This window comes from Ophidiomyces ophidiicola (genome assembly GCF_022830035.1).
Source record: "Ophidiomyces ophidiicola strain CBS 122913 chromosome Unknown scaffold_1, whole genome shotgun sequence".
Classification (NCBI taxonomy): domain Eukaryota; kingdom Fungi; phylum Ascomycota; class Eurotiomycetes; order Onygenales; family Onygenaceae; genus Ophidiomyces; species Ophidiomyces ophidiicola.
The window spans coordinates 1,640,116-1,663,233 of record NW_026054641.1 but is presented as its reverse complement, the minus strand read 5'-3'; the positions used below and the strand labels follow the sequence as shown (position 1 = coordinate 1,663,233).

The following is a 23,118-nucleotide window of genomic DNA, read 5'->3' as shown; positions in this document are numbered from 1 at the left end:
TCAAGTGCATCAAAGTTATCTGCATACTTATCATATTCAGCACATACTTCACTGAGCATCTTTAAATAGAGATGTGACTTTCTCTGATGTTCATCATATTTGTGTTTCAGTCTGTGTTCTAGAATTTCTAATTGCATGGCAAAGTCATGCACTTTTTGATTTTTCTTCTGCATCAGTGTCAGATATTTACATTCTGCATTTCTAAGAGCACATTCTGAGTTCACAATTTGACATTTCAATCATGCTTTTAAGTCTTTCCATGAGGTTCTTTTCTCAGAGTTCTTAAAGTTATGTGATCACTTGATCAATAGCTTTGATTCAAAGTGTTGAATGGCTTTCAATATCTTGTGTTTATCATTGTTCTTGAAGTATCTCTCTTGATAGAGATGGAAGACTTCAGAGGCAGTGATAAACTCTTCTAAATTCTTGAGAGTTCAGGCAATGAATCTTTTTTTCACTTTTCAGATTAGAGTACACACAGAATCTATGTCTTTTGCACTTCTGTTGCAGAAAGAGTTCTTCTGTTGCACTTTCAGTGCTGTCACTCATGCATCTGTTATGCCTTTGGCATTCTCTGTGATTAATTCTGGAGAAATTGATTGTGTTCTGAGTGTCAGATTGAAGAAAGATGTAGGAGATATTGTTTCTTGATTTTATTCAGTTCTTTTCTTCAGTGAAGAATTGTTGAAGATTTCATTATTCTTAATGAGATTTTCCAATCTTTGAATCTCTTGTTTTTTCTTGATGAGATTGAGCTTTGTCTCAAGCTTCATGATGATTTAGTCTGCATCATGAAGAAGATTCTGAACTGTAATGTTCTTTTTCTGATTTAAAATGACAGCTTCTGATGTCTGTTCTTTTGAAGTTACTCTCTCTGAAGTGTTAACATTCATTGACTTACTGAAAGTGTCAATTGAGTGTTCAACTTGCACTACTGACACTTCTTGATTATTCATTGAAGAAGTTTCAGCTATAGTCTCTGATGCTATAGTCTGACTCATTTGTTCTCTCTGAGAGACAGTGATAGAGGCTTCAATTTGTGAATTGTTGTCAGAGTTTATATCTATTTATCTCTTTCTGTTTTCACTTCTGATTCCAGCCATAGTATCTAATTGTATCTAACAGTGTGGAATTGTGTTTGTTGTTGTGTAAAATGTGTTGATATTGAGAAGGTAGAATAGAAAGAAGTTTTCTAACAGAGTAGCTTAATGAACTGTTTCACATTTTTAGTGATGAGAACTGTAAGATGGCAGCCTATAAGATAGATACTAAAGAACAATGTATCAAGTCTACAGTGTAAGAAAGATAACTAAGTTGCACTTATAGTATCAAAGTAGTATTGCTATATGCACAGTAAGAGAAGAACTCATCACTGATCTTCTGTGGGAGAAGATCAGCATGGCTTTAAGTACTAGTGAGATTAGGACTATGCTAACTAATAAGATACTAGCTCTTAGGGCAGGTCTAGCCTACAGTGAGCATGACAATTACAATCACAGAGAAGCTGTCACTCTTGCTGTGATCTTACTGTCACATCTACATCTAGAAACTGAGATTGAATTAAGACTTCATGCTGTGGTCTCCAAACATTCATCACATTAAAAAGAGATTTTGTACAAAATTGTTACAATCACAGTGAAGCTGTCACTCTCACTGTGATCTTGATCATATCAACATTTTGAGAATCAAAACTTGTGAAGAGAAGGGAATCTGTAAGACTTTGTGCTGTGATCTTCTTACATTCATCTCATTATCTAAAAGAGATTTGTAAAATCTTCTTGATGTTTAGATGATCATGCTTCATGGCATCTGGGGTTTATAAACTCTGTAACTAATCACATAATTTCACTAGCAAAGCTGAACACACAAAATCTGCCACAGATTCTTCTTTATAAAGATCAGTGACAACATATCTAGAGACTCTAGATACTGTTGTAGCAATATAAGTTACCTCTCTCTCTCTCATGCTTAGATCTCTTTGTAACCACCTCTCACCCAACCCAATCTCATTTATGAAGACTGTAAGCCATTGCCATGTTACCTGCAACCATCTAATCCTCACAGATGCCAAAATGCAGATTGAATTGACAGATGAACAGCTTATACAGTGATTCTGCAGCAAACAGTGCAATTGAATTCATTTTATAGAGACTATTTAACAGCTTTTACAATTATGAATTCTAGACTTCACAGAGAGAATCTTCTGAAGTCTTCAAAGCATTATTTTTCAATGTTGCAACATCCACATGCTGATGGATTTAAGACTGTCATGGATGTGGAAATGGAGAAGCTATGAATGAAGAAATGCTTTGAAGAAGTAGAGAGCTTGAAAGAAATATGTCCAATTTCTTTAATGTGAATTTATATGTACAAATTTGATGTTAACAGTTTTTTGAAATGTTATAAGACAAGACTTGTTTTTTGTGGAGATCTGAATATCAATAATAAACATGACATCTATGCTGCTACTCTTGCTGTGTGAATATTTTGCCTTTTAATGACTATAACAGCTTATTTTGAAATGAGAATCTTTCAGATTGATGCTGTTAATGTGTTCATTAATGCTTCATTTGATAAATCTGTTTATTGCAGATCTGCAGAGAATTATGATAAGAAAAGAGATGTTTGAAGAGTTCTATAAGTTTTATATAATCACTCTAAATCTTCATGACTTTGATATGAAGATCTTGCTTCAACACTCTAAGAACTAAAATTCTGTCAGATTTGTGAAGAATCATGTCTATTTGTTGGTAAGAATATTATTATCTTCTTTTATGTAAATGACATAGTATTTTTATATCACAGAAAGAATGTTGGAACATTTAAGCAGTTATTAAAGAATCTACAGACACATTATGAGTTTTGAGAGATTGAAGAGCTAGAGTGATTTCTAGATATCTATGTCTTATGTGATAGAGATGCTCAGAAGCTTTGACTGTGTCAAAATAGTTATATTGAGAAGATTGCTAATAAGTTCAATCTTATGAAATTGAAGTCATCATATATATTAATGATAACTGTGAATATAGCTTCTTATATGAAGACACAAGATAAGCAATGAATACATATCTATCAACAGAAGATTGATTTGACTCTCTATGCTGCTATTATAACACAGTCTGATATTTTGTTTGCTACTGCAAAATTAAGTGAGACTTTGATTAACTCAGAATCAGAACATCATACAGCAATTGAGAGAGTTATCTCATATGCTTTTTCAATGAAGTATTATACTTTTGAATTTCATGTCAAGAAGAAGTTGAATATTCAGAGTAATAATAATATTAATAATGCCATGAACATTCATTTAATAATTGTCAGTGATTCTTCTTTTGCAGATGATTTAAACTTTAGATACTTCTTTCAGAGCTCTGTATTTAAGCTCTTTAAAGACTGAATTAATTGAAAATTTTTCAGACAAAAGACTGTTACAATATCTTCAACAGAAGCTGAGCTTTTAGCACTATTCTATACAGTAAAAGAGATCATGTGATGGAAATGCTTATTTAAGAATATTATGTTGAAATTAGAAAGAGATTTTGATATTTTATATGATAATTTGCAAATGATTTATTTACTGATTTCAGCAGCTTCACAACTAATTATTAAGCTTCATCATGTTGATATTCATCATCACTAATTATGACAAGCAGTTACTAATAAGAAATTGAATATTAGCTGAATTGAAAGTGATAATATGTCTGCAGATGACTTAACAAAGATCTTGTCTAGACAGAAATTTAAAAAATTCATTAAGTAATTAAGACTCATGAATATTAATTATTTAATAGAAGAGAGTTTGCTGTCTATGTCACTGTCAAAATTATGAAAGCATATTGAGCAGAAGTCAGATGACTTATTAGATGATCAGATTTTTGAAGAAGAAACTGAAGAACTATAGATTCATTATCTTCTCTTCTTGATCATAATACTGATTTCATTATCTTTGTCTATCAGACTGACAGAGATTTGCTAGGGGTTTTTCATATGTTTTTTCTGTAGTCTTGGTTATAGCATGTTCATCTATAAGTATCTGTGTCTTGTTTGTTAGGAGCAAGACCAGACACAATATTATAGACACTCAGTCACATGATCATCACGTGCTCCTGTGTCGTCCGATACCTCCATTTGAAGATGACCTGACCAGCCAATTAGAGTTTGGCTACCAACCCAACGGGCTTGGCATAGTGTTTATCACGTGGTGATAGACATCGGCGAGCCAAGACCCTTAGTCACAATAGTCGGTTTCGCGGGAATGTGACGAATCAGAGATCGCCGAACTCTATTGGGCTGATTATCGAGACATAGTCGACTTGGCGAGGCTTAGCTCATCTGCCCAGGCTACAAGAGATAGCCAAGTTCATTAGTCATACACCAGCGAACTTTGTTTCATTGGTCGGGTCAGCCTCCTGGCTTCTCAACCAATCCAGATCACCCGGCCAATCAACTTGGAGCTCATTGACTTACGGAGAACTCCGTATTACTAGCCCAATGGGATGAGAGGAAATCGCGGCGTACTGTAGCCAACCAGATGCGCGAGACACTGCCTGTTTGGCCAATCAATGCCCACGGGTATTCAATCAGCCTTATGGAGTGGCTCTCTTGGAAGCCGTGGTAAGAGGAAATATCGGTCTTAGTTATGAATAATATGCAGGATAAATTACAGTGCAGCGCCTGGCGTTCATTATGATACACAGAAAGGAATGTTGGGCATGGGATGAGCTCCCATGGGATGAGAGCAGATGAGAGCACCGAAGGGGGTATCAAGCTGAAAATATATGCGTTGCCAAAAAGTGCCTCCCCTCCGGCCGCCTATTCCGCCCCAGCCAGAGGATGATAAACGAAATGATTGAAAAAGAAACCCCGCCCGTTTGAGAGACCAGAAGCAATTATGGATTACGGAAACCTGGTCCTGGGGTTTTGAGACGAGGGCAAGCTAGGTTTGTATATATGCATTAGAAGATTGGGGCCAGACAAAGCGCTAAGCCTCAGTGTTCGTCCGAGGTTCATCACCCGGGCTCAGCGAGTTTTGTTCCAAGGCTTCTCGCTCCCCCATCGATGTTAAGATGCGAGCTGCTTCGTGGGCTATTGAAATGCCAAAGTTAGTGATACCCGGACTGTAGGAAGGTATAGACGTAGGTGTTAGCTTACATATTTCCCACGGTCGTGCCGTCAAGCGACGGCAGACAATGCCAATCAATTGTCGTAGCTCGCTTTTCAATGTCTGTACTTCCTCTCGAGAAGTCTTAGCGCGGGCCACCTCACGCTGGTACATGTTGCTCAGCGCCGACATACCCGCACCGGGGACAGAGTTCGATGATAGAGCGGTTAGTGCGGTACTCGATTCTGTTTTTGCAGTTTCCTTCTGTTCTAGTCCCAAGGCCCGAGTCCACAGAACTAACAGGCCGAGGAATGCGCCGTACGTCTGCCATAGGGGCCGGGGCGTCGACGAGGGGAGAGTTATGCTACTGGGGCCCGAACTCGAAGGAGGAGCACTCTCGGAATCTTGTAGACATAGACAAACTACTTGCAAGCCGTGCAGATACGAATCGTGGCTGACAGGGTCCGTCGACACTAATCGTGAATACGCGGCCTGCGCGCATTGCGGGGTAACAGCACGGCCCGAGGAGTAAGCACTGCCTGCAGCCATCTGGATGTCTGATAGACTGTTTCGGAGCAGCACCGCAGAGAAATGATACATCACCTGTGAGCACCATGAGACCCGGGATTGCTGGCCCGTTTCGGGGAGCTTGTCATAACAATATCGCCAATGGCGCAGAGCCTCGTCAAAATCTGCCATCTTAAGGCTCAGGGTGGCCGAGGTTGCGGATGAGGCAACCGAACGGTACTGGGTGTCACTGATGGCGGCGGCGATTCCATGGATGAGTAGGTGTATCGATAACGGATTCGAGACGTTAAAGCACTGCATGAATTCGCGTTTATGGTCAGGGTCCTTCATCGACATTATCGACTCGACAGCTGAGTCCAGACTGTAGTAGCGCGATCGCGTAGACTTTTTGAGCTGTCGTAGCTGTGTCTCCCATTCCATGGCGCTCGTAGCTTCCCAGACTGCCGGGGGGCTTGGAAGGGGGAGTTTCATCATTCCAACAGAGAGAAGAGCGTGATGCGAGAAGAATACGCTATACTGCACATCATTTGAAAAGATAGTGTATGCAATTCTGCAGGGTGTGAGGAATTGTTGGTGACAAGAAATAAGAAGAAAGCACTTACCTGATGATGGATTCTCGCTGGGCCCAATCTCTCCATTTCATGTCAAGAGACTGCCGCGAGCCGCTTTCAGGGCGACAGCTCTCTGTTAATAGATTATTCCGCCGAGCAAGCTAGGAACATTAGTGATACAGAACGTGCAGAAAGTTTGGAGCTCCCTACTGTTACAATCACACTATGGGCAACCTCGGCCATTTCGTGTTCATGGCGAGCCATGGTGTAGGTACCAATATGCTCAACGAGCACTCTGGGGAGGAGTTAGTAGCAGCATCAAGACGAGCAGATCAAAGGCTTACAGCGACTGGAGAAACCACATCTCCACACGCGGAGTGGCTAGAGCTTTCTACTGAACGGTTAGCACTGTTATACAGGCTAAAAGAATGGTGTAACAAGCCTCCACAGTGGAGCTCCATATGTGCTTTTGGAGCAGTTTGCCTGTTTCATATAGTTCTGGAGCACCACTGACGAACGTGCCCAAGCTGCAGAGGGCGAGAAGTAACACTGGAGGACACGAGGCTATCTCGAGGGTGGGGCGATGAAAGAGAGGCAGATAAACGTCGCAGTAGTCCAGGGCTAGGTGGATGATGCGGTTGATCTGCGATGGGTGCTGGAGCGGACTGGTTAAGAGAATCTAGCCTGGACGTTAGATGTAGCACAGAGAGGGCTGCCAGGGACAGGGTGGGCGCACAGGGCAGTCTGTCAGAAGCCGCTCATGATCACAGACGGTAGGTTTGGGCGGGTCGCACGCAGCAGCAACGGCGGCGGCGGCAGAAGTGGGTTCGAGATGTTGGGCGTAGAAGGGCTGCAGTCATGAGGAAGAGTTAGTGAGAGATAAGAGAGATGACAAGGATGAAGGGTTAGATAGGAAGGATGGGCGGGCGAGGGAGGTAGCGCACGGGAGGAGAGTTGGGCACGATGCCGGCGCCGAAGTGCAGATTGAGGTAGTCATCGGGGGGAAGGTCGAACAGGCTGGCGCCGTGGAAGAGCCACGTGTAGTCATCTTCGGGCGGGAAGGACTGCGCGGGCGGCGGTGGTGGAGGCGGGGGCGGGGGGGAGAGCAGGGCGGGCGGGAAGCTAGCGGGGACAGCGGAGGACGACGCCGGGGCTGGGGGGGGTGACACTGCGGGCGGGGGCGGGGGCGGCGGAGGTGGAGGAGGAGGAGCGGGAGCGGAGAGAGCGGAGGGGGCGGCGGACGGGCCGGCGGACGGCGGGTCGGCGGGCGAGCGGTCATGGGCGGGCGATAGCGCGGGCGGCGGGCTGGCGGTGGACGCGGAGGCGGAGAGCGCGGCGGACGAGAGGTCGGCGACCTGGCCGCGCTTCTCGTGGCGGCGCAGGTGCGCGTTAAGCAGGTCGCTGCACGAGAAAGAGGCGATGAGCGGGTGTCCCTGAGCGGTGTGTGGTGGAGTTACATGTGTACGTACTTGCGGGTGAAGCGCTTCTGGCACAGATAGCAGAGAAAGGCGGCCTTCTTGTCTGCAGCATGCGGCCGGGTCAGCCAGGCCGTCAGGCAGCCACCAAACAGAACAGACAAAGAGAGCAGGCAGGGGCGGCACGCACGGATGAGCGAGTGGCGGTTGAGGTGTTCGCTGCGCAGATACGCCTTGTGGCAGCCGGCGTGCGTGCACTGGAACCTGGGGCGGTCCATCGTCGCGCAGCATCGCGGGTGTCGGTGCGGATCGCAGGAGGGCGCGCAGGCGACCGGCGACATATACGTGAACTAGCCCACTAAGTTAACTAGTAAAGTTCGTTAACGAGCTGGCTTGATGGCCTCGACACCACCAAGCCAGCCCAGCCCGTTCGCCTGCTCGCCGCCAGCCCGTCCGGCGTTGCTTTTGCGGGGAGCGCCCGCCATGGCGTGCCCGTCGCCGCAGCCGATCTCCGATCGCCCTGGCGCGCTGGCTCGCGACGCTGCCCCTGACCCTTCACTATATAAAGCCCGCCGGTTGCGCCTACAACGGCCGCCGGCGCGCGCGAGCCATGGCGCTGCTGGTGAGTATACAGTCTTCTCTCTCTCCTCTGTCCTCTCGCCTGCTGACCCGTCGCTGCAGAACCAGACCGACCCCAATATCGGCTCTGCGCGCGGCGACAGCCAGTCGCCCGCCTCGTCGACCCTCAGCGACCTGGGCGTCCCCGTCTCGACCTCCGCCGCCGCCTTGCTCACCACCTTCGTGCCCGCCTTCGCCATTGCCGTGTGCTGGTTCGGCCTCTTCCTCGTCGGCCGCCGCTCGCAGCAGCGCTTCTACGCCCCCAAGGCCACCCTGCGCAATCTGCACGACCAGTAAGTGACCCCAAATCCCATATCCCACGTCCCAATTGACCCTGACGCCGTGAAGTGAGCGAGCCCCTGAGCTGCCCTCTGGCTTCTTCAACTGGATCGGCGTCTTCGGCCGTCTGCCCGACAGCCATGTCCTGCGCCATGCTTCCCTCGACGGCTACTTCTTCGTGCGCTTTCTCAAGACCATGGCCCGCATCTGCCTCATCGGCTGTGCTATCACCTGGCCCATCCTGTTCCCCATCCACCTAGCTGGGGGTGCGGGCAACCGGCAGCTTGATGCCCTGAGCTTCAGCAATGTCAGGAACCCCACGTGGTACTACGCCCATGCCGTCGCGGCCTGCCTGTTCTTCAGTACGGCCCCTCCTGCTGCCGGCCTGCAAGCCTCTCCTGACTCCTGCATGGCTAACCCGAGCTCCCAGGCTTCGTCTTCTGCACCATCACCCGCGAGAGCATTCTGTATGCGACCCTACGCCAGGCCTATCTGCTTTCCCCCTTGCATGCCAATCGGATATCCTCCCGCACCGTCCTCTTCTTGGCGGTCCCGCAGTCGTATCTCTGCAAGAAGCGACTGTCGAAAATCTTTGGCGATTCTGTGCGGCGCATTTGGATCACCACCGACTGCGCCGATCTCCAGAAGTTGGTCAAAAAGCGAGACCGTCTGGCCTACCGCCTCGAGGAAGTCGAGACCACCTACATCAAAAAGGTCCACGCCGCGTGTTTGAAATCCGCCACCCTCGGCCCTGCCCAGCCGGGCTCGTCGGCCGGCTCGTCGCCCATCGAGTGCGAGGCCAAATTTGCGCCCTTCCCATTGGCTCTTCCCGTCCAGCGCCCCTACCATCGGCTTGGCTTTTTCTTCGGCAAATCGGTCGACACTATTGAGTGGCTCCGCGCCCAGCTCCAGGAGGTCATCCCTCAAGTCGAGGCGCTGCAGAAGCGCCATCGAGATGGAGACGCAAAGGCCGTCTCTGCCGTTTTCATCGAGTTTAACTCTCAGATGGACGCGCAAATTGCCTTTCAGACTCTGTCCCACCACCATCCCTTCCGGATGACGCCACGCTTCATCGGTATTTCACCAAGCCAAGTCATTTGGCCGACGCTGCAGTACTCCTGGTGGCAGCGAATTGTCCGAAAATTCCTCATTCAGGGCTTCATTGCCGTCTTGATCATTTTCTGGTCCGTTCCATCGGCCTTCGTGGGGTCCATCTCCAACATCACCTACCTGACGAATCTTTTGCCGTTTCTCAAATTCGTCAACCGCCTGCCAAGTATTGTGAAAGGTGCCATTAGTGGCGTGTTGCCCACCATCGCCTTGGCAGCCTTGATGTCTCTTGTGCCTATCATCCTGAGATGTACGTGCTACCATCCCTTGTCTTTGCCTATGGAAAAAGCCTGACCTTTCCTAGGGTGCGGACGACAATCAGGCCTCCCATCCGCTGCCAGCGTGGAGTTATTCACTCAAAATGCCCATTTTGTTTTCCAGGTTGTGCAGGTCTTCCTCGTCACAACCTTAACCTCTGCCGCTTCCGCTGCGACCAGTCAAATCATAAAAAACCCGCTGTCCGCAAAGGATCTTCTCGCAGAAAACCTGCCCAAAGCCTCCAATTTTTACATTTCATATTTTCTGTTTCAGGGGCTGATATTAAGTTCTAGCGCTGTCATTCAGGTTCTTACCTTTCTAGTTTTTAAACTCTTACGCATTCTCTTTGATAGAACGCCAAGGAAACTATACCAACGTTGGGCATCGCTCACTGGATTATCATGGGGTACAGTTTTTCCGGTCTTTACAAATATGGCTGTAATTGGTGAGTAATGATCTATGGCATACTATCGAGTAGCACTGCCACTGACATGATCCAGCCATCACATACTCCTGCATTGCTCCGCTTATTCTCGGGTTCTCTTCGCTGGGCCTGTATCTTGTATACCAGGCCTACCGATACAACCTTCTCTTTGTGTACGATGCGACGGTTGACACCAAGGGCCTCATCTACCCTCGAGCGCTGAAACAGGTGCTCACAGGTATATATTTGGCCGAAATTTGCCTCATAGGTCTCTTTGCAATCCGTGGCGCAATTGGGCCGCTGGCTATCATGGCCGTTTTCACACTCCTAACCGTGCTCTCGCACATCTCGTTGAATGATGCGCTCAGGCCATTGCTATCTGCTCTTCCTAGAACGCTAGACAATGAAGATGCGGTCAAGGAGGAAATCCTTGGCGATCTGCAAGATCAGACACTCACAGTCGATCCCGAAAAGGGTCGATCCAGCACGGCCAGCATCCCTCCTGTCTCTGTCGGCTTTAAGGCGAGAGTCCATAGACGTCTAATGAGGCTTGTAACCCGTCTGCTGCACCCAAGCAGCTACGCCGACTACGCGTTGCTGCGTAAGAAGGTTCGGCAGGACCCCGGGATCGTCTACGACCAGATGATCGACGACAACGCGTATTATCCGCCGCCAGTCGTAAGCCCGACGCCGTTGTTGTGGATTCCGCGAGACCGGGCGGGGTACAGTCGCCAGGAGATCGCACTGGCAAGCGGCGTAATTCGCATGACGGACGAGGAGGCGCATCTGGACGAGAAGAACAAGGTCGTGTGGGACAAGGTGGGCATGAAGCCACCGATCTGGAAGGAGAAGGTCTTCTACTGAGACTCTGTTGTGCGCGCTGAGATGCCGCGCTTTTGAGTGTTGATTCATCATGACTCCAGATGAGCCCGTAGCGATTATGTAAGCATGAGTAATTCTCACGTCGCGCTTCTTTGCGGGCTGGCCGACCAGGCGAGTCCGCCACGCCTGCGTCTGCTGTTGCTGCTGCTTGATATTGCTTCGCTTGCTGCCTGTCAATGTGTCTCACTCGCCCGGGAAGTTCCATAATTACCCAAGCCCCCAGCTTATAACTCCTCGTCTCCATGACCGACTCGACCAGCAACCCCCCACCAAGCACGACCCGGCCAAACGCAAACCGCGGCCAACGCAACCGAATGGAGACCCCCAGAGACTCCCACCCGTCCGCCACGCCCAAAGGCCCGTCGCAGCGTGGCCGTGGGCTCGGCAGGCCTCGCGGGCCCGGCCGCGCCGGTCGTGGTCCGCGATCAGCAGCAGGCTCCCAGCTCGGTGGCCGCGCAGGAGAGCCTCCAGACCGTGGCCGGCGAGGAGCTGGCACCTCGGGTGACCGCCTGACCGGGGATGCCAATGACTGTAAGGGCGAGAGCCTGGGGAAGCAGAAGGCGGCGGCTGCTGCTGCTGTTGCTGTTGGGGTTGTTGATGGTGCTGTGGACGACGCCGACGAAAGCGAGATTTGCTTCATCTGCGCCTCCAAGGTAGAGCACGTCTCCGTTGCGCCGTGCAATCACCGGACCTGTCATATCTGCTCGTTGCGTCTGCGGGCGCTGTACAAGACCAAGGCTTGCGCTCATTGTCGAGTATGTTTTTTTTTTCTTTTTTCAATCAATTCTTTCCTTTGGTGCAACCGATAGGGATTCTCTCCATACTGATGTTTCTGCTCTCTAGGCCGAGTCGAGCTTTGTCGTTTTTACCAATGAGTTTGCAAAGAATTACGAAGAGTTCACCGATGCCGATTTTATCAGGTCCGATGACAATCTGGGGGTCAAGTATGAGAAACAGGATATCTTTGAGGATACTGTGCTGCTCCTTCGCTACAACTGCCCGGACAAGGACTGTGATGTTGCCTGTCTGGGATGGCCAGACCTGCACCGTCACGTAAAAAGCAAGCATGGCAAAGTTATGTGGTATGTGTGACAGCAGTCTGAAATCTAGACCCTGGAGCCTGACCCTTTCAGTGATTTATGCACAAGGAACAAAAAGGTTTTTACGCACGAACATGAACTTTTTTCTCAGGCCCAGCTGCGCAAACACGAGAAATATGGAGATGACAACCCCGGTGCTCTTGACCAGAGCGGGTTCAAGGGCCACCCCGAGTGTGGCTTTTGCCGCCAACGATTCTACGGCGACGATGAGCTTTATACACACTGCAGGGATAAGCACGAACGTTGCCATATTTGTGATCGACGAACAAGTAGTAGCCGTCCCCAATACTACGTTGATTATGGTTCACTAGAAGAGCACTTTGGCAAAGACCACTTTCTTTGTCTCGACAAAGAATGTCTGGAGAAGAAATTCGTCGTTTTTGAATCTCAGATGGATTTGAAAGCTCACCAGCTCGAGAGCCACCCCTCAGATCTCTCCAAGGACGCAAGAAGAGACGCTCGACAAGTTGACATGTCCACCTTTGATTTCCGTTCTCCCTACCAGCCCCAGCGCGGACGCCGCGATGGTCGACGACCCCTGGGACGTGATCCTAATGCAGAGCCTATTCCCGCGTCCAGCGCTCAAGCACTAAGGCGAGATGAAATTGCGTATCAACGACAATTGGCTGTCCAGAGCGCACAGTCGATATCTACACGTTCGTTTGGTGGCCAGCTCACCCAACCTACACCCGCCGCCGCTGCCGCCGCTCCCCCTCAGGTATCGGCCTCACAACCACCACTCATTGAGCATCTTAATATCGACTCTCCCGCCTCAACTCCGCAAGAACAAGCCCGCCGAATGGCTCATTCTGCGGTGATGGATCGAGCCGCTGGTCTCCTTCGAAACGACCCACTTAAAATCAATGACTTCCGAAACAAAGTATCCCAATATCGCACTTCCAAAATTAACGCCAACGATCTTATCGAGTCCTTTTTCTCTCTCTTTGATACATCTTCGAGCGAGCTAGGAAAGCTCATCAAGGAACTCGCTCATCTGTACGAAGACGAGTCTAAATGCACTGCTCTTCTTACTGCTTGGAACGATTGGCGAGCCATAAACGAGGATTATCCGGCACTTCCGGGGCCGAGTGGCACCCTACCATCTGCCTCGGCCGATGTTGGAGGAGGAAAACGCGTCCTGCGCCTAAAATCCTCCACAGCGCCTTCGTCAAGATCATCGATGGGTCAAAACGCTCGTCTTCCCGGACTACTTAACAAAAACGGACCATCCAATCCCTTTCCTTCTCTCCCCAGCTCAAAACCTTCTAAAAGCAAGGGTGCATCTGCAACGCGCGTATGCGGCACAACACCGACACCACAATCCTCCACACCCAAGATATCTCCTGCTTCAAGCCGGCCAGTGTCGGGCACGACTACGCCAGCGGTTCGTTTAGCCAATAACTCGGACGCGTTCCCGGCATTGCCCGCCGCTCCAAAGCCCAATGTATTGATGGCCGGCTTGACTCGTGGTACAGTCAGATGGGACGACCGCAATGGGACGAGAGGGGCTGCATGGGGTGCTGGTGGAACCAACCCAACACCCGCCGAAGCGGATACTGGCGGCGAAGCAGGCCAGAAAGGAAAAGGGAAGAAATGGAAAGGAAAGCAAGTACTTTATCATTTCGGATAAACTCCCTGGTACACAGTCTCTACAGTGATATCATAGCGGTGATTCAAAAAGTTGTTTGGGTCTTTCTCGAGTATTTCATCATGAAGATAGATTTTGATTGGTATTAATGTTCTTTATGTATTTGAGCGAATAGCATTGAGGTCTTCTTCTATTCATGCACATTTGTACGATATATGCTGCTTATATAGCGAAGTCAAAGTCCGATGTTGAGGCGGCTCCTATTTCAACTCGCCTTGGGCTGCCCTTCGTCTGATAGTAGGACTTCCATACAAAAGCGGGCTTGTGATATCTGTTGCTTCCTCCTCAGATAGCATACTCATTAGGTCATTATCGCCTTGCTCGCAGAAGCTAGGATTATCTTCCGTCTCCTCATGACTATCAACGATTTTATTCTTTGCAGCCATTGCTATTTCCGAATCTAAGGCTGCCATGCGCAAAGTAAACTCATCTTGTAATGTTTTGAGCCACTTCCTTAATTCTTCACCTTTGAGCTCTCCTTGTTGAGCTTGAAGTAACTGTTCTCTTAGATCCAATAAGAGTTTCCTTCGACTTGCTATAGCGACGGCTTCTGAACTTCTACGTTGGTTTGCAGACTTCAAACTTACTTTCTTCGATACAGCCTCTGCGGTTTCTAAAAGGTCCCCAGGCAAAGAGAGCAGCCTTGCAAAAGCAATCCCGTAATGCTTATCCTCAACATGCCCGTCTGCAATCCTGTACAGCATCGTTATTTTCGTCATGGGATCAGACATGTCCACTGCTAAATGTAAATTTACTACACCGTTTCTCTGAGCCATGACTCGAGCTAGATCGTGGAAATGAGTAGCAAACCACACCAGAGCGTGGCTATCAACAAGGGCCTCAGATATCGCAATCGCAATAGAAAGGCCGTCCACAGTGCTGGTCCCACGGCCCAGTTCATCAACAATAACCATGCTTTTTGGTCCGATATTTCGAAGAATGAACGCCATTTCTCGCATTTCAGCAGAAAATGTTGACACATTAGTCTCGACATTATCGTCTGCAGAAATGCGCGCGAAAAGTTGATTGGTAATTGGGAACGAGGCGTAATTTGCGGGTACAAAACAACCTATCTGCGCCATTACAGCCATGAGAGCAAGGGATCGAATGTATGTACTTTTCCCGCTCATATTACACCCAGTAATAATTTGAAATCGAGACTGCTGGGTAGCGTATGCATCATTGGGAACAAATTTGTTTGAGTGTATCTTTTCTTGAATTGGATGCCGCCCTGCTTTGATGGCCAGTGTGTCCGTTAATTCTGGACGAACATAATCGCGAACTGCAGCGAGCTGTGCGAATGCTGCTAGGATATCTAACATTGCAATGCCCTCGCTGATGCGAAATAGCACAGAAATCTCAGTCCTAACATCTTCGATGAGTTCTTGTATGCTACGATCACTCATCTGAAGAACTTCGTTGTGAGAGTCGGAGATTTTTTGATTTAGCTTTACCAGGTCCAGAGTTTGGAACTCAACAAAGTGTTTCTTTCGAAATATATTAATGAAAATGCTTGGTAGCTGGCGCGATTCTAAATCCGAAATTGGTAGACGGAAATAATATTGCCGAGCAGCTTCGAATCTTAGATCAAGGGCAAGGCCATGTGCATCTAATAATGGTCTGAGTGAGCAATGGGACCAATACACCAAGATGGGCATCTAACAAACCTCCTAGGCGTCTTGCAAGCTCATTGACATCACTGTTTGCCTCTTTGTATGTCTGTCGCGCTACATCTAACAAGCTATTTACCCCAGCCTGAAAAATCAGAACATTCTCTAAGTGGGTAGAGGAACAAAGGATACCTTGACAGCATAGGTTCTTTGGTTTCGAAGATCAAGCGGACGGGATTGATACGTCACATCAGTATTTAGAGTCGAATCAAGTAATGATACAATGGCCTCATACTGCGTAGGTGCACAGAGCTATTTCTCAGTTAGTATTGGTATCTCCGCTGACAACATGACTCCTTACGTTTCGAATTGCAACAAGAAGATCGCATTTAGCACCAGTAAGAGCTTCATAGATAGGTCTTATTGACGAGACATAAGTTTTCAGCATAATCATATTATTAATAGAATTCTCCGAATATTCGAAAGTAATTTTCGTTGGTATAATGGTCAACTACCAAAACCGTCAGCGACAGGAACAGACGGTGGCTGATGAGTACTAACTGCTGTAAGCACCCTGTCAGAATCTACGAAGGACTTCAAAGCTGATCGAGATTCAATCAGTTACGTTCGGCATGTCGCGTTTTTCTTGGCAGACCTTCTCTGACAGCATGAAACATGTCTTCTCGAGTTCCTAGTTCCTCGACGGCATTATATCTACCACAAAGTTTGTTCGGCTCCGTAGATGGCTGTAGGATATTGCTACGAAGTAGGCGTGAGCCCATTGGAGTCAGAGTTTCGTTTAACACCCCGAAAAGACAGTCTTTTGACTTTGCGTTTTGCAGATTTTGAATTAATTCTAAAGACACTATTGTTGCCAAGTCAATCAATACCGAGCCATCAGAAGGCTCATACTTAATTCGAAGTGAATGACACGCAAATGTTTTCGAGAACTCAAGTTCGATGTAGCTGAGAGCCTTTATCAAGATTAGTCAATCCAAACAAAGGTTCGAGAGCCAGGACGTACGGCCGCAAGACAGCAAGTCGCAAAGAAATTTCCTTCTAAAGAGATTTTGATTGATTCAAGGTCTTCCTTGAACGCTAGCTGTTCAACACACTCATGTCCTGTTTTTTCTGCCCAATATCGTCTGTCGATGGTTGTGATTGTCAGATGGGGAAGATTCTCTTCCACAATAGCATATAGCTTTGATTTGGGATCTTGTGCTGTTTTCATGAAAAGGATCTCACTAGGATCTAATACTGCCAACTTCTGGATAGTGCGAGCATAAGTCTGACTGTCGCAGATCTGGCATAACACGGCCTCAGACGTTGAAAGATTCACGAAAGCAAGGCCAACAGTAGGGCATATTCCACGAGATTCACTAATTGCACAAATGATATCTTGGACTGCCACACTGGTGGCAGTAGTCGTTGGTCTTCCGGTCCTTGGCCGACCAGTGGTAGTGGTGCGGCCTGTTGTAGGACGCTTCCTGGAGCTGACGCCATGAGTTGAGGAAGACGTAGACCAGGGCATCGCGGCAAGTCTTAACCTTGTTGATGTTGTGTAGTTTTGAAGGTGTTAAGATAACCTCAAGCTTAACTAACTAACGGTCCGAAGGCGCTTTGCCAATTCCGGCCTAGCTCGCAAAATCTGACAAAATTCAATATTTCGACGCGCTTCCTATCCAGCAAAGTGCAAAACAATCGCGGTGGCCGTTTAAGGAATTAAGGTCATGGCGACTCTAGTCCCACCTCCGAGTAAGAGGCAGCGCCTGGAGACCCTAGAAAAAGCGAGACAGCAACAGGATATTCAAGCCATCCCAGAAAACTTGGGCAGCATCAGAGTGCAGTTTTTTGACCAAGGAAATGGAAAGGCTTCAGGACCTGCAGTCGCTGTTCCGATTGCCGATGCTACTGTGAAGAACCTAGAAATTTTACTTAACACCCTTCAAGGAAATGTAGGCTTGCTTTCACCATCTTTCTAATAACGTTTGCAGTCTGATCCTATAAATAGGATGACCATGAAAGAGTTCCATACCGGTTCACCTACAAGCCCGATAGCGAAGTCGACAACACCATTGACATTCTATCAGACTTGTACCAATCCCTCCTTAGGCCTGGGTTGAAAACCTCTGAAGATATCATCCACTTGCAATTTACCCCCCAGGCAATCTTTCGTGTGAAAGCTGTCTCGCGATGTTCCGCATCAATTTCAGGCCATGGAGAAGCAATACTAGCCACTTCATTTTCCCCTGCATCGTCGTCGCGAATGGCTACCGGCAGTGGGGACTCTACGGCTCGCATTTGGGATTGTGATACTGGGACTCCTGTCCACACTCTCAAAGGTCATTCGAGCTGGGTTCTCGTTGTTAGTTGGTCACCCAACGATAAGATCCTGGCAACCGGGAGTATGGATAATACAGTCCGATTATGGGACCCGCAGACTGGACAGCCCCTTGGTGCCCCGTTGAAAGGACACACGAAATGGATAATGAGTTTGTCGTGGGAGCCTTACCATATACAAGAACCTGGAAGACCAAGATTAGCGTCGGCCTCGAAAGACTCCACAGTCCGAATATGGGATGTGGTATCAAGGCGCATTGAAAATGTGCTTACTGGCCATAAAGGCTCTGTTTCATGCGTGCGATGGGGAGGGACTGGGAAGATTTACACATCGTCACACGATAAAACCATCAAAATATGGAACCCTAAAGATGGCAGCCTGATACAAACGATGTCATCTCATACTCACCGTGTAAATCACCTAGCATTATCTACTGACTTCGTACTTCGGACATCTTTTTACGAACAAAACAAAGCCATCCCGGAGACTGATGCTGACAAAATTGCCTGTGCAAAGACGCGTTTCGAGAAAGGGGCGACTATAAATGGTAGAATTACCGAGAGATTGGTATCCGCTAGTGATGACTTTACTATGTTCCTGTGGGACCCCGCCTCTTCTAACAAGCCCGTTGCTCGGATGATGGGGCATCAAAAGGAGGTTAACCATGTTACCTTTTCTCCCGATGGAGCATACATCGCGTCCGCGAGTTTCGATAACCATGTGAAGCTATGGAATGCAAGGGATGGAAAGTAAGCTTCCATATACTAGTGACCTTAACCATACTCATATCTCCTAGATTCATATCCTCATTACGTGGCCATGTTGGGGCAGTATATCAGTGCTGCTTCTCAGCCGATTCTCGCCTACTAGTATCATCATCTAAGGACACTACTCTCAAAGTATGGGACGTTCGAACGGGAAAGCTGTCCATGGATCTACCTGGTCATCAGGACGAGGTTTACGCTGTTGACTGGAGTCCCGATGGGGAAAAGGTGGGTAGTGGGGGAAGGGATAAGGCTGTTAGGATTTGGCGACATTGAAACCATCAGAGTCTATAATAGTTATGATGTCCATTCTTAGTCAACCGCATGAGACGCCGGCGTCTATTTAACACACCAATTGTCGCGGCGAACAAGCGCCTAGATATCGGATTTCTTTTACATGAAAATTCTAGAATCACAGTACCTCGAAAACCAGAAGAATAGCGGTCGGGATCCATTTGCAGAGTATTAAAGTCTTATCAGCCGGAAACCGCCTCACACTGCCACTTTGCACATAATGGCCTTTCTGGACATTGTTCTGGAAGAAATTACCGCCTACAATGTTCCCCGGCGGAAAATATTCGCAGAAGATATACCAGTTGGTTGCCTTTATTTCATCCTTTTTCCCCCCAGGATGCAAGTTCTCTTTGGTTGTTGGACCACAATCATACCTAGCACACCCTATTGTGCGTGTGGCTTTCCATACTAGCTGTGAAAAGGCAGCCGTGCCGTATCTAAATTTTGGGTGGTCGAAACCGAATTTTGTGCGCTGGTCGGCCCAGGAACTGACAGCAGCAGTAACATTTGGATAGTCTGAGGCGAAACTCTCGCCCGATGGTGAGAACTAAAAAGAGGTCAAATGTCGAAAAGCAGCAACGTACAGCGCATGTGCTCACCAAATGCCTTTCCCGGCATTGTTTTACCCAGCCCTGTGATATTACAGCTAGCGTGTCATTCCACGCCACAGCAGCGGCATTGTGCTGTGACCTATATTGGTTTGTCGTATCAACGATAGCGGCTCTGAAGTTTTGGTCGGAGGTATACTGCGGCGACTCGGGTTCGCATACGATTGATTGAAAAGATATTAGGATGTGTATCAATAATAGAACCTTGTTCATCTGTACGCCCATCACAGACATGAAGCAGCCAGGCACGGTTGTAAGCCTACCCTGTTGTCGGATTTGGCATTTTGGCTTTATGATAATGACGTCACCCAACTAATTTATTAATCATTGACATCCTATCATCTTTCAACCGTGCAAGTTTTCAACAACACAAAAGGGGCTGAGAGCCCTGATAGCCATGGTCCATAGGGTGTGCTGAAGGGTATTTCAAAGTGGCTACTGTGACTATGATGCTCTAAATAGCCGTAATGGTGCCAGACTCAGTTCAAATTTGAAACCTACAACGGATACAGAGGACTGTATCTAAATGAGAATATTTAATTCACCTGAACGGGATAACCGTTTATTGAGGCTAACCTTGATGATCTAGCTAAAATGCAGATTGCACCATACCCTTGGTGCTTTTACCCGTGTTCCGGGTTTATATACTCTGTATATATTCGATCTAAGTTATTGCAACATCTCTAGGGATTACGGAGCTCAGTTGAAGCGGTCGAGGGAGCTGCAAATTGCTAGAATTTCGACATGGTCATATTACCGTGCATCCAATTCCAAACATAGCCCGCTCAACATCTCGCTTCACTTGGTACCAGTCAGCTCTTCTCTCCGCAAACTCATACACTTCTTCTGCACGAAGGATGCCTTTAAACCTATCAACATCAGCAATAATTGTAGCCATCTCCTTGGAATCAGACGGATCAATAAGGTAAAGCTGCGACATTTCTCTAAGGGCAGTGAAATAGAGAATCAAGTGATCGTTCTTCATGGTTTGGATGAATGTGAAGTAATAATTCATATCACTAGAGAAAGAAGGTCAGTCAACAGGCATAGGACAGCTGTGATTAGCTTCTAGAGTCGAAGCCTCCTACCTTATCAGCTTAATGGAGCCCATAATGCTGATGCGCTGACGTTTAAGATGCTTACATAGAACACCAAATAAACGAAGCCCAACCTCTTGATTGAAGACATCCAAGGTACTTTTATCTGTGCTGCCAACTAACATTTGTGTGTGCGAAGAGACAATCTGTACGATGCTCGTTGCTGCGTCACTTGGTCCGATATCAACTGCTTGGATGTTGCCGTCTGCCGATTCTGGATAAAAATCCAACGCTGTCTGTTTAGTCGCAAGTAAAAATTCCACCTCTTCCAAGAGAACGTCAATACCTTTGTTTAATCCAGCAGCTACCCGTTCATCAAGCATTTGTTCAAACCGTTTTTTTTCCTTTACAGCTGGATTAAGGAAGTCGCTGTTGTCTATTAATCTAGCACCAATCAACTCCTGTTCGTAGAAGACATCCATCATTTGCAAGATCAAATCGCCAACATTAACAAGCTCCAGAAAGGTAACGAGGGGCTCGACCCCTTGTTGGTCATCCTCGCTGCGTTGTTGTCGCGGTTTATACACTGAGAGATGGCCAACGGCTTTGTCAAAGCCGGCTATGACATGCTGCTGCCCAAGAATCTGTAGTAGGGAAATAAATATTGCTTCGCATTTTTGTCTCGCTGCTTTGCCCAATTCTCCCTGCATTTCAACAAATTGGGCTGCCCTTTCTAGGCTTAGTTTTGCTACATGCACCAGATTCAGTGCTACCTCAATACTGAAAAGACTGCGAATCCCTTCCAGCTTAGCGTTCATGATTGCTGCCTTCGCAGCTAGCTCGGTCGTAGGAGCCTCATTAGATACTGGAGGGGTAGTAACGGGAACAATGATCGTGGATGAGCGATTAGGATGTGAAGCCCCCACAGATCCTGGGCTGAGGGCTGGTTTGTCAACGCTATCCCCCTTGGCTGTACTTGACTTGGAAAAACCGGGAAGTATGTTAACAGGAGCCATAAGAACTTTCTTAAATGATGTTAAGAAATCTTTCTTATCAGCTTGTCTGTTCACATTGGACATGTAAAATGATTCGGTCGAGGCGGCATGTTCCGATAGTTGTCGGTCCCAGTCAGAAACGACATCCTCGGAATGTTTTCGAAAGGCATCCAACTCTTCAACAAGGTACAACTCCACGTGTTTTTCAAACACATCGACAACCATCTTACTAGCAGCTTCATGAAATTCTTTAGGAAAGTTTTTGGCAGGGTTTAAACATCGAACAAAATTGCTCGTTTGCACGTAAGTCCCAGAAACAGCCTGTAGATATGAGTTTGAATACTGAGTATGAAGCTCATCAAATAAGGTGTTAAAATACGGGGATAGCACAGTTTGCTGAATCATCCCCATGAAAGTTGTGGATAATCCAGCACAGTTTGGAAAACAGCGATCCATGATAGAGACTTCCTCGTTGATCGCAACACTTAGGCGAGTTAGAAAAGCCTGAGTATGCTCTAGAGAGACCATGCCAGGCTTCAAACAATCAGCAGGCCTTCCAAAATCGGTCTTTTGCCTTATGATATTGTTCTGCTGCATGAAATGTTGAATAGCGATATGGCCTCCATTAAGTGCAACTAACACTCGAGCATATCTACTCATTGGCCCTTCAATATCTCCATTGTCATAACCATGTATAAACTCTCGGAGGGCAGCTGATTCAAAGTCTGATATCACAAGGGAAAGCTTTGTATTCCTCTCAAGCCAGCCGCGACTTCTATCCACATGGGAAAAGGATTGCAGATGTGCAAGCAGCTGGGCTTGCTCCTCCGGGTTATCAAATATTTTAAAGACAAGGCAATCAGTAGTTTCCTCAGATGTGACGACATTACGATATAATGGGTATAACGCCCCATGGATCTTCCCATACTGTTCTCTAGCTTTTCCTCGTACTGATTGCACGGAAGATAGGGCTTTAAGAGTAGTTGCAGCTTCGGGATACTGCCCACTCTTATTAGACCCAGTGAATTCCACTGCATCAAAGCCACCAGTGTTATTAACTGCCTGAACCCCTACTGATGCTGCAGGTATTCGACTCTGAGTCGTAATCCATCCCTGTGAGATCAAGCCGCTCGACTGGCCATTGGATTGCAAAGACCCGGCATGCTTCCTTGCTTCGAGTTCATCCCAGTAGCCCATCTGTTTTAATAGCCGAACCCACCTTGTGTCGTCGTACACCATCTCATGCATGCGCCGTGAGGTCTTTGCGACATTAATAAGGTCAATTGGATCAAGGTAATCGAGAACGGTGGACATCAACTCTTCGCAAAACGTTAGCCGCTGTAAAAACTAGTTCACACGAAAGGGGAAACGGGTACCTGCTGGTAATATCGGTTTGGATATTTCAATGTGAGCCAGCTTAAGAGATGCCAAAACATCTCTCCTGGGGCCCTTGGGAGCCACGTGTGACTTTGGGCGGGATGCCATGTTGTCGTACAGCTGACGCCGTCAACTAGGTGGCTGCGTAGATCGAAACGGGCGTGTTGTGGTCATCACG

At 47.4% G+C, this 23,118-nt stretch overlaps 6 protein-coding genes across 6 annotated transcripts; 3 read left to right on the top strand and 3 right to left on the bottom strand.

Annotated features, from left to right (window-relative positions):
- Nucleotides 1-4,981: 4,981 nt before the first annotated feature.
- Nucleotides 4,982-7,886, bottom strand: LOZ57_000569 (uncharacterized protein; the record flags this gene model as incomplete). The annotated part of the gene is made up of 9 exons (XM_049249668.1): nucleotides 4,982-5,085; nucleotides 5,152-6,179; nucleotides 6,232-6,341; nucleotides 6,391-6,475; nucleotides 6,525-6,571; nucleotides 6,695-6,859; nucleotides 6,917-7,030; nucleotides 7,125-7,701; nucleotides 7,786-7,886. The coding sequence occupies 9 exons, from the start codon at nucleotides 7,884-7,886 to the stop codon at nucleotides 4,982-4,984; spliced, it is 2,331 nt and encodes a 776-aa protein (XP_049111862.1).
- A 192-nt stretch (nucleotides 7,887-8,078) lies between these two features.
- On the top strand, nucleotides 8,079-11,148 carry LOZ57_000568 (uncharacterized protein; the record flags this gene model as incomplete). The annotated part of the gene is made up of 5 exons (XM_049249667.1): nucleotides 8,079-8,506; nucleotides 8,562-8,854; nucleotides 8,923-9,852; nucleotides 9,907-10,305; nucleotides 10,361-11,148. 5 exons carry the CDS (start codon nucleotides 8,079-8,081, stop codon nucleotides 11,146-11,148), a joined length of 2,838 nt encoding a protein of 945 aa, XP_049111861.1.
- Nucleotides 11,149-11,408: 260 nt separating this feature from the next.
- LOZ57_000567 (uncharacterized protein) lies at nucleotides 11,409-13,896 on the top strand (the record flags this gene model as incomplete). The annotated part of the gene is made up of 3 exons (XM_049249666.1): nucleotides 11,409-11,921; nucleotides 12,010-12,248; nucleotides 12,300-13,896. 3 exons carry the CDS (start codon nucleotides 11,409-11,411, stop codon nucleotides 13,894-13,896), a joined length of 2,349 nt encoding a protein of 782 aa, XP_049111860.1.
- Nucleotides 13,897-14,114: 218 nt separating this feature from the next.
- MSH4 (MutS protein msh4) lies at nucleotides 14,115-17,055 on the bottom strand (the record flags this gene model as incomplete). The annotated part of the gene is made up of 7 exons (XM_049249665.1): nucleotides 14,115-15,523; nucleotides 15,582-15,669; nucleotides 15,717-15,836; nucleotides 15,886-16,035; nucleotides 16,086-16,126; nucleotides 16,180-16,498; nucleotides 16,549-17,055. The coding sequence occupies 7 exons, from the start codon at nucleotides 17,053-17,055 to the stop codon at nucleotides 14,115-14,117; spliced, it is 2,634 nt and encodes an 877-aa protein (XP_049111859.1).
- A 199-nt stretch (nucleotides 17,056-17,254) lies between these two features.
- On the top strand, nucleotides 17,255-18,905 carry RSA4 (ribosome assembly protein; the record flags this gene model as incomplete). Its single annotated transcript, XM_049249664.1, has 3 exons — nucleotides 17,255-17,479; nucleotides 17,536-18,614; nucleotides 18,662-18,905. 3 exons carry the CDS (start codon nucleotides 17,255-17,257, stop codon nucleotides 18,903-18,905), a joined length of 1,548 nt encoding a protein of 515 aa, XP_049111858.1.
- A 1,374-nt stretch (nucleotides 18,906-20,279) lies between these two features.
- On the bottom strand, nucleotides 20,280-23,048 carry RCY1 (F-box protein: endocytic membrane traffic, recycling ReCYcling 1; the record flags this gene model as incomplete). Its single annotated transcript, XM_049249663.1, has 3 exons — nucleotides 20,280-20,550; nucleotides 20,620-22,882; nucleotides 22,940-23,048. 3 exons carry the CDS (start codon nucleotides 23,046-23,048, stop codon nucleotides 20,280-20,282), a joined length of 2,643 nt encoding a protein of 880 aa, XP_049111857.1.
- Between the last annotated feature and the right edge of the window lie 70 nt (nucleotides 23,049-23,118).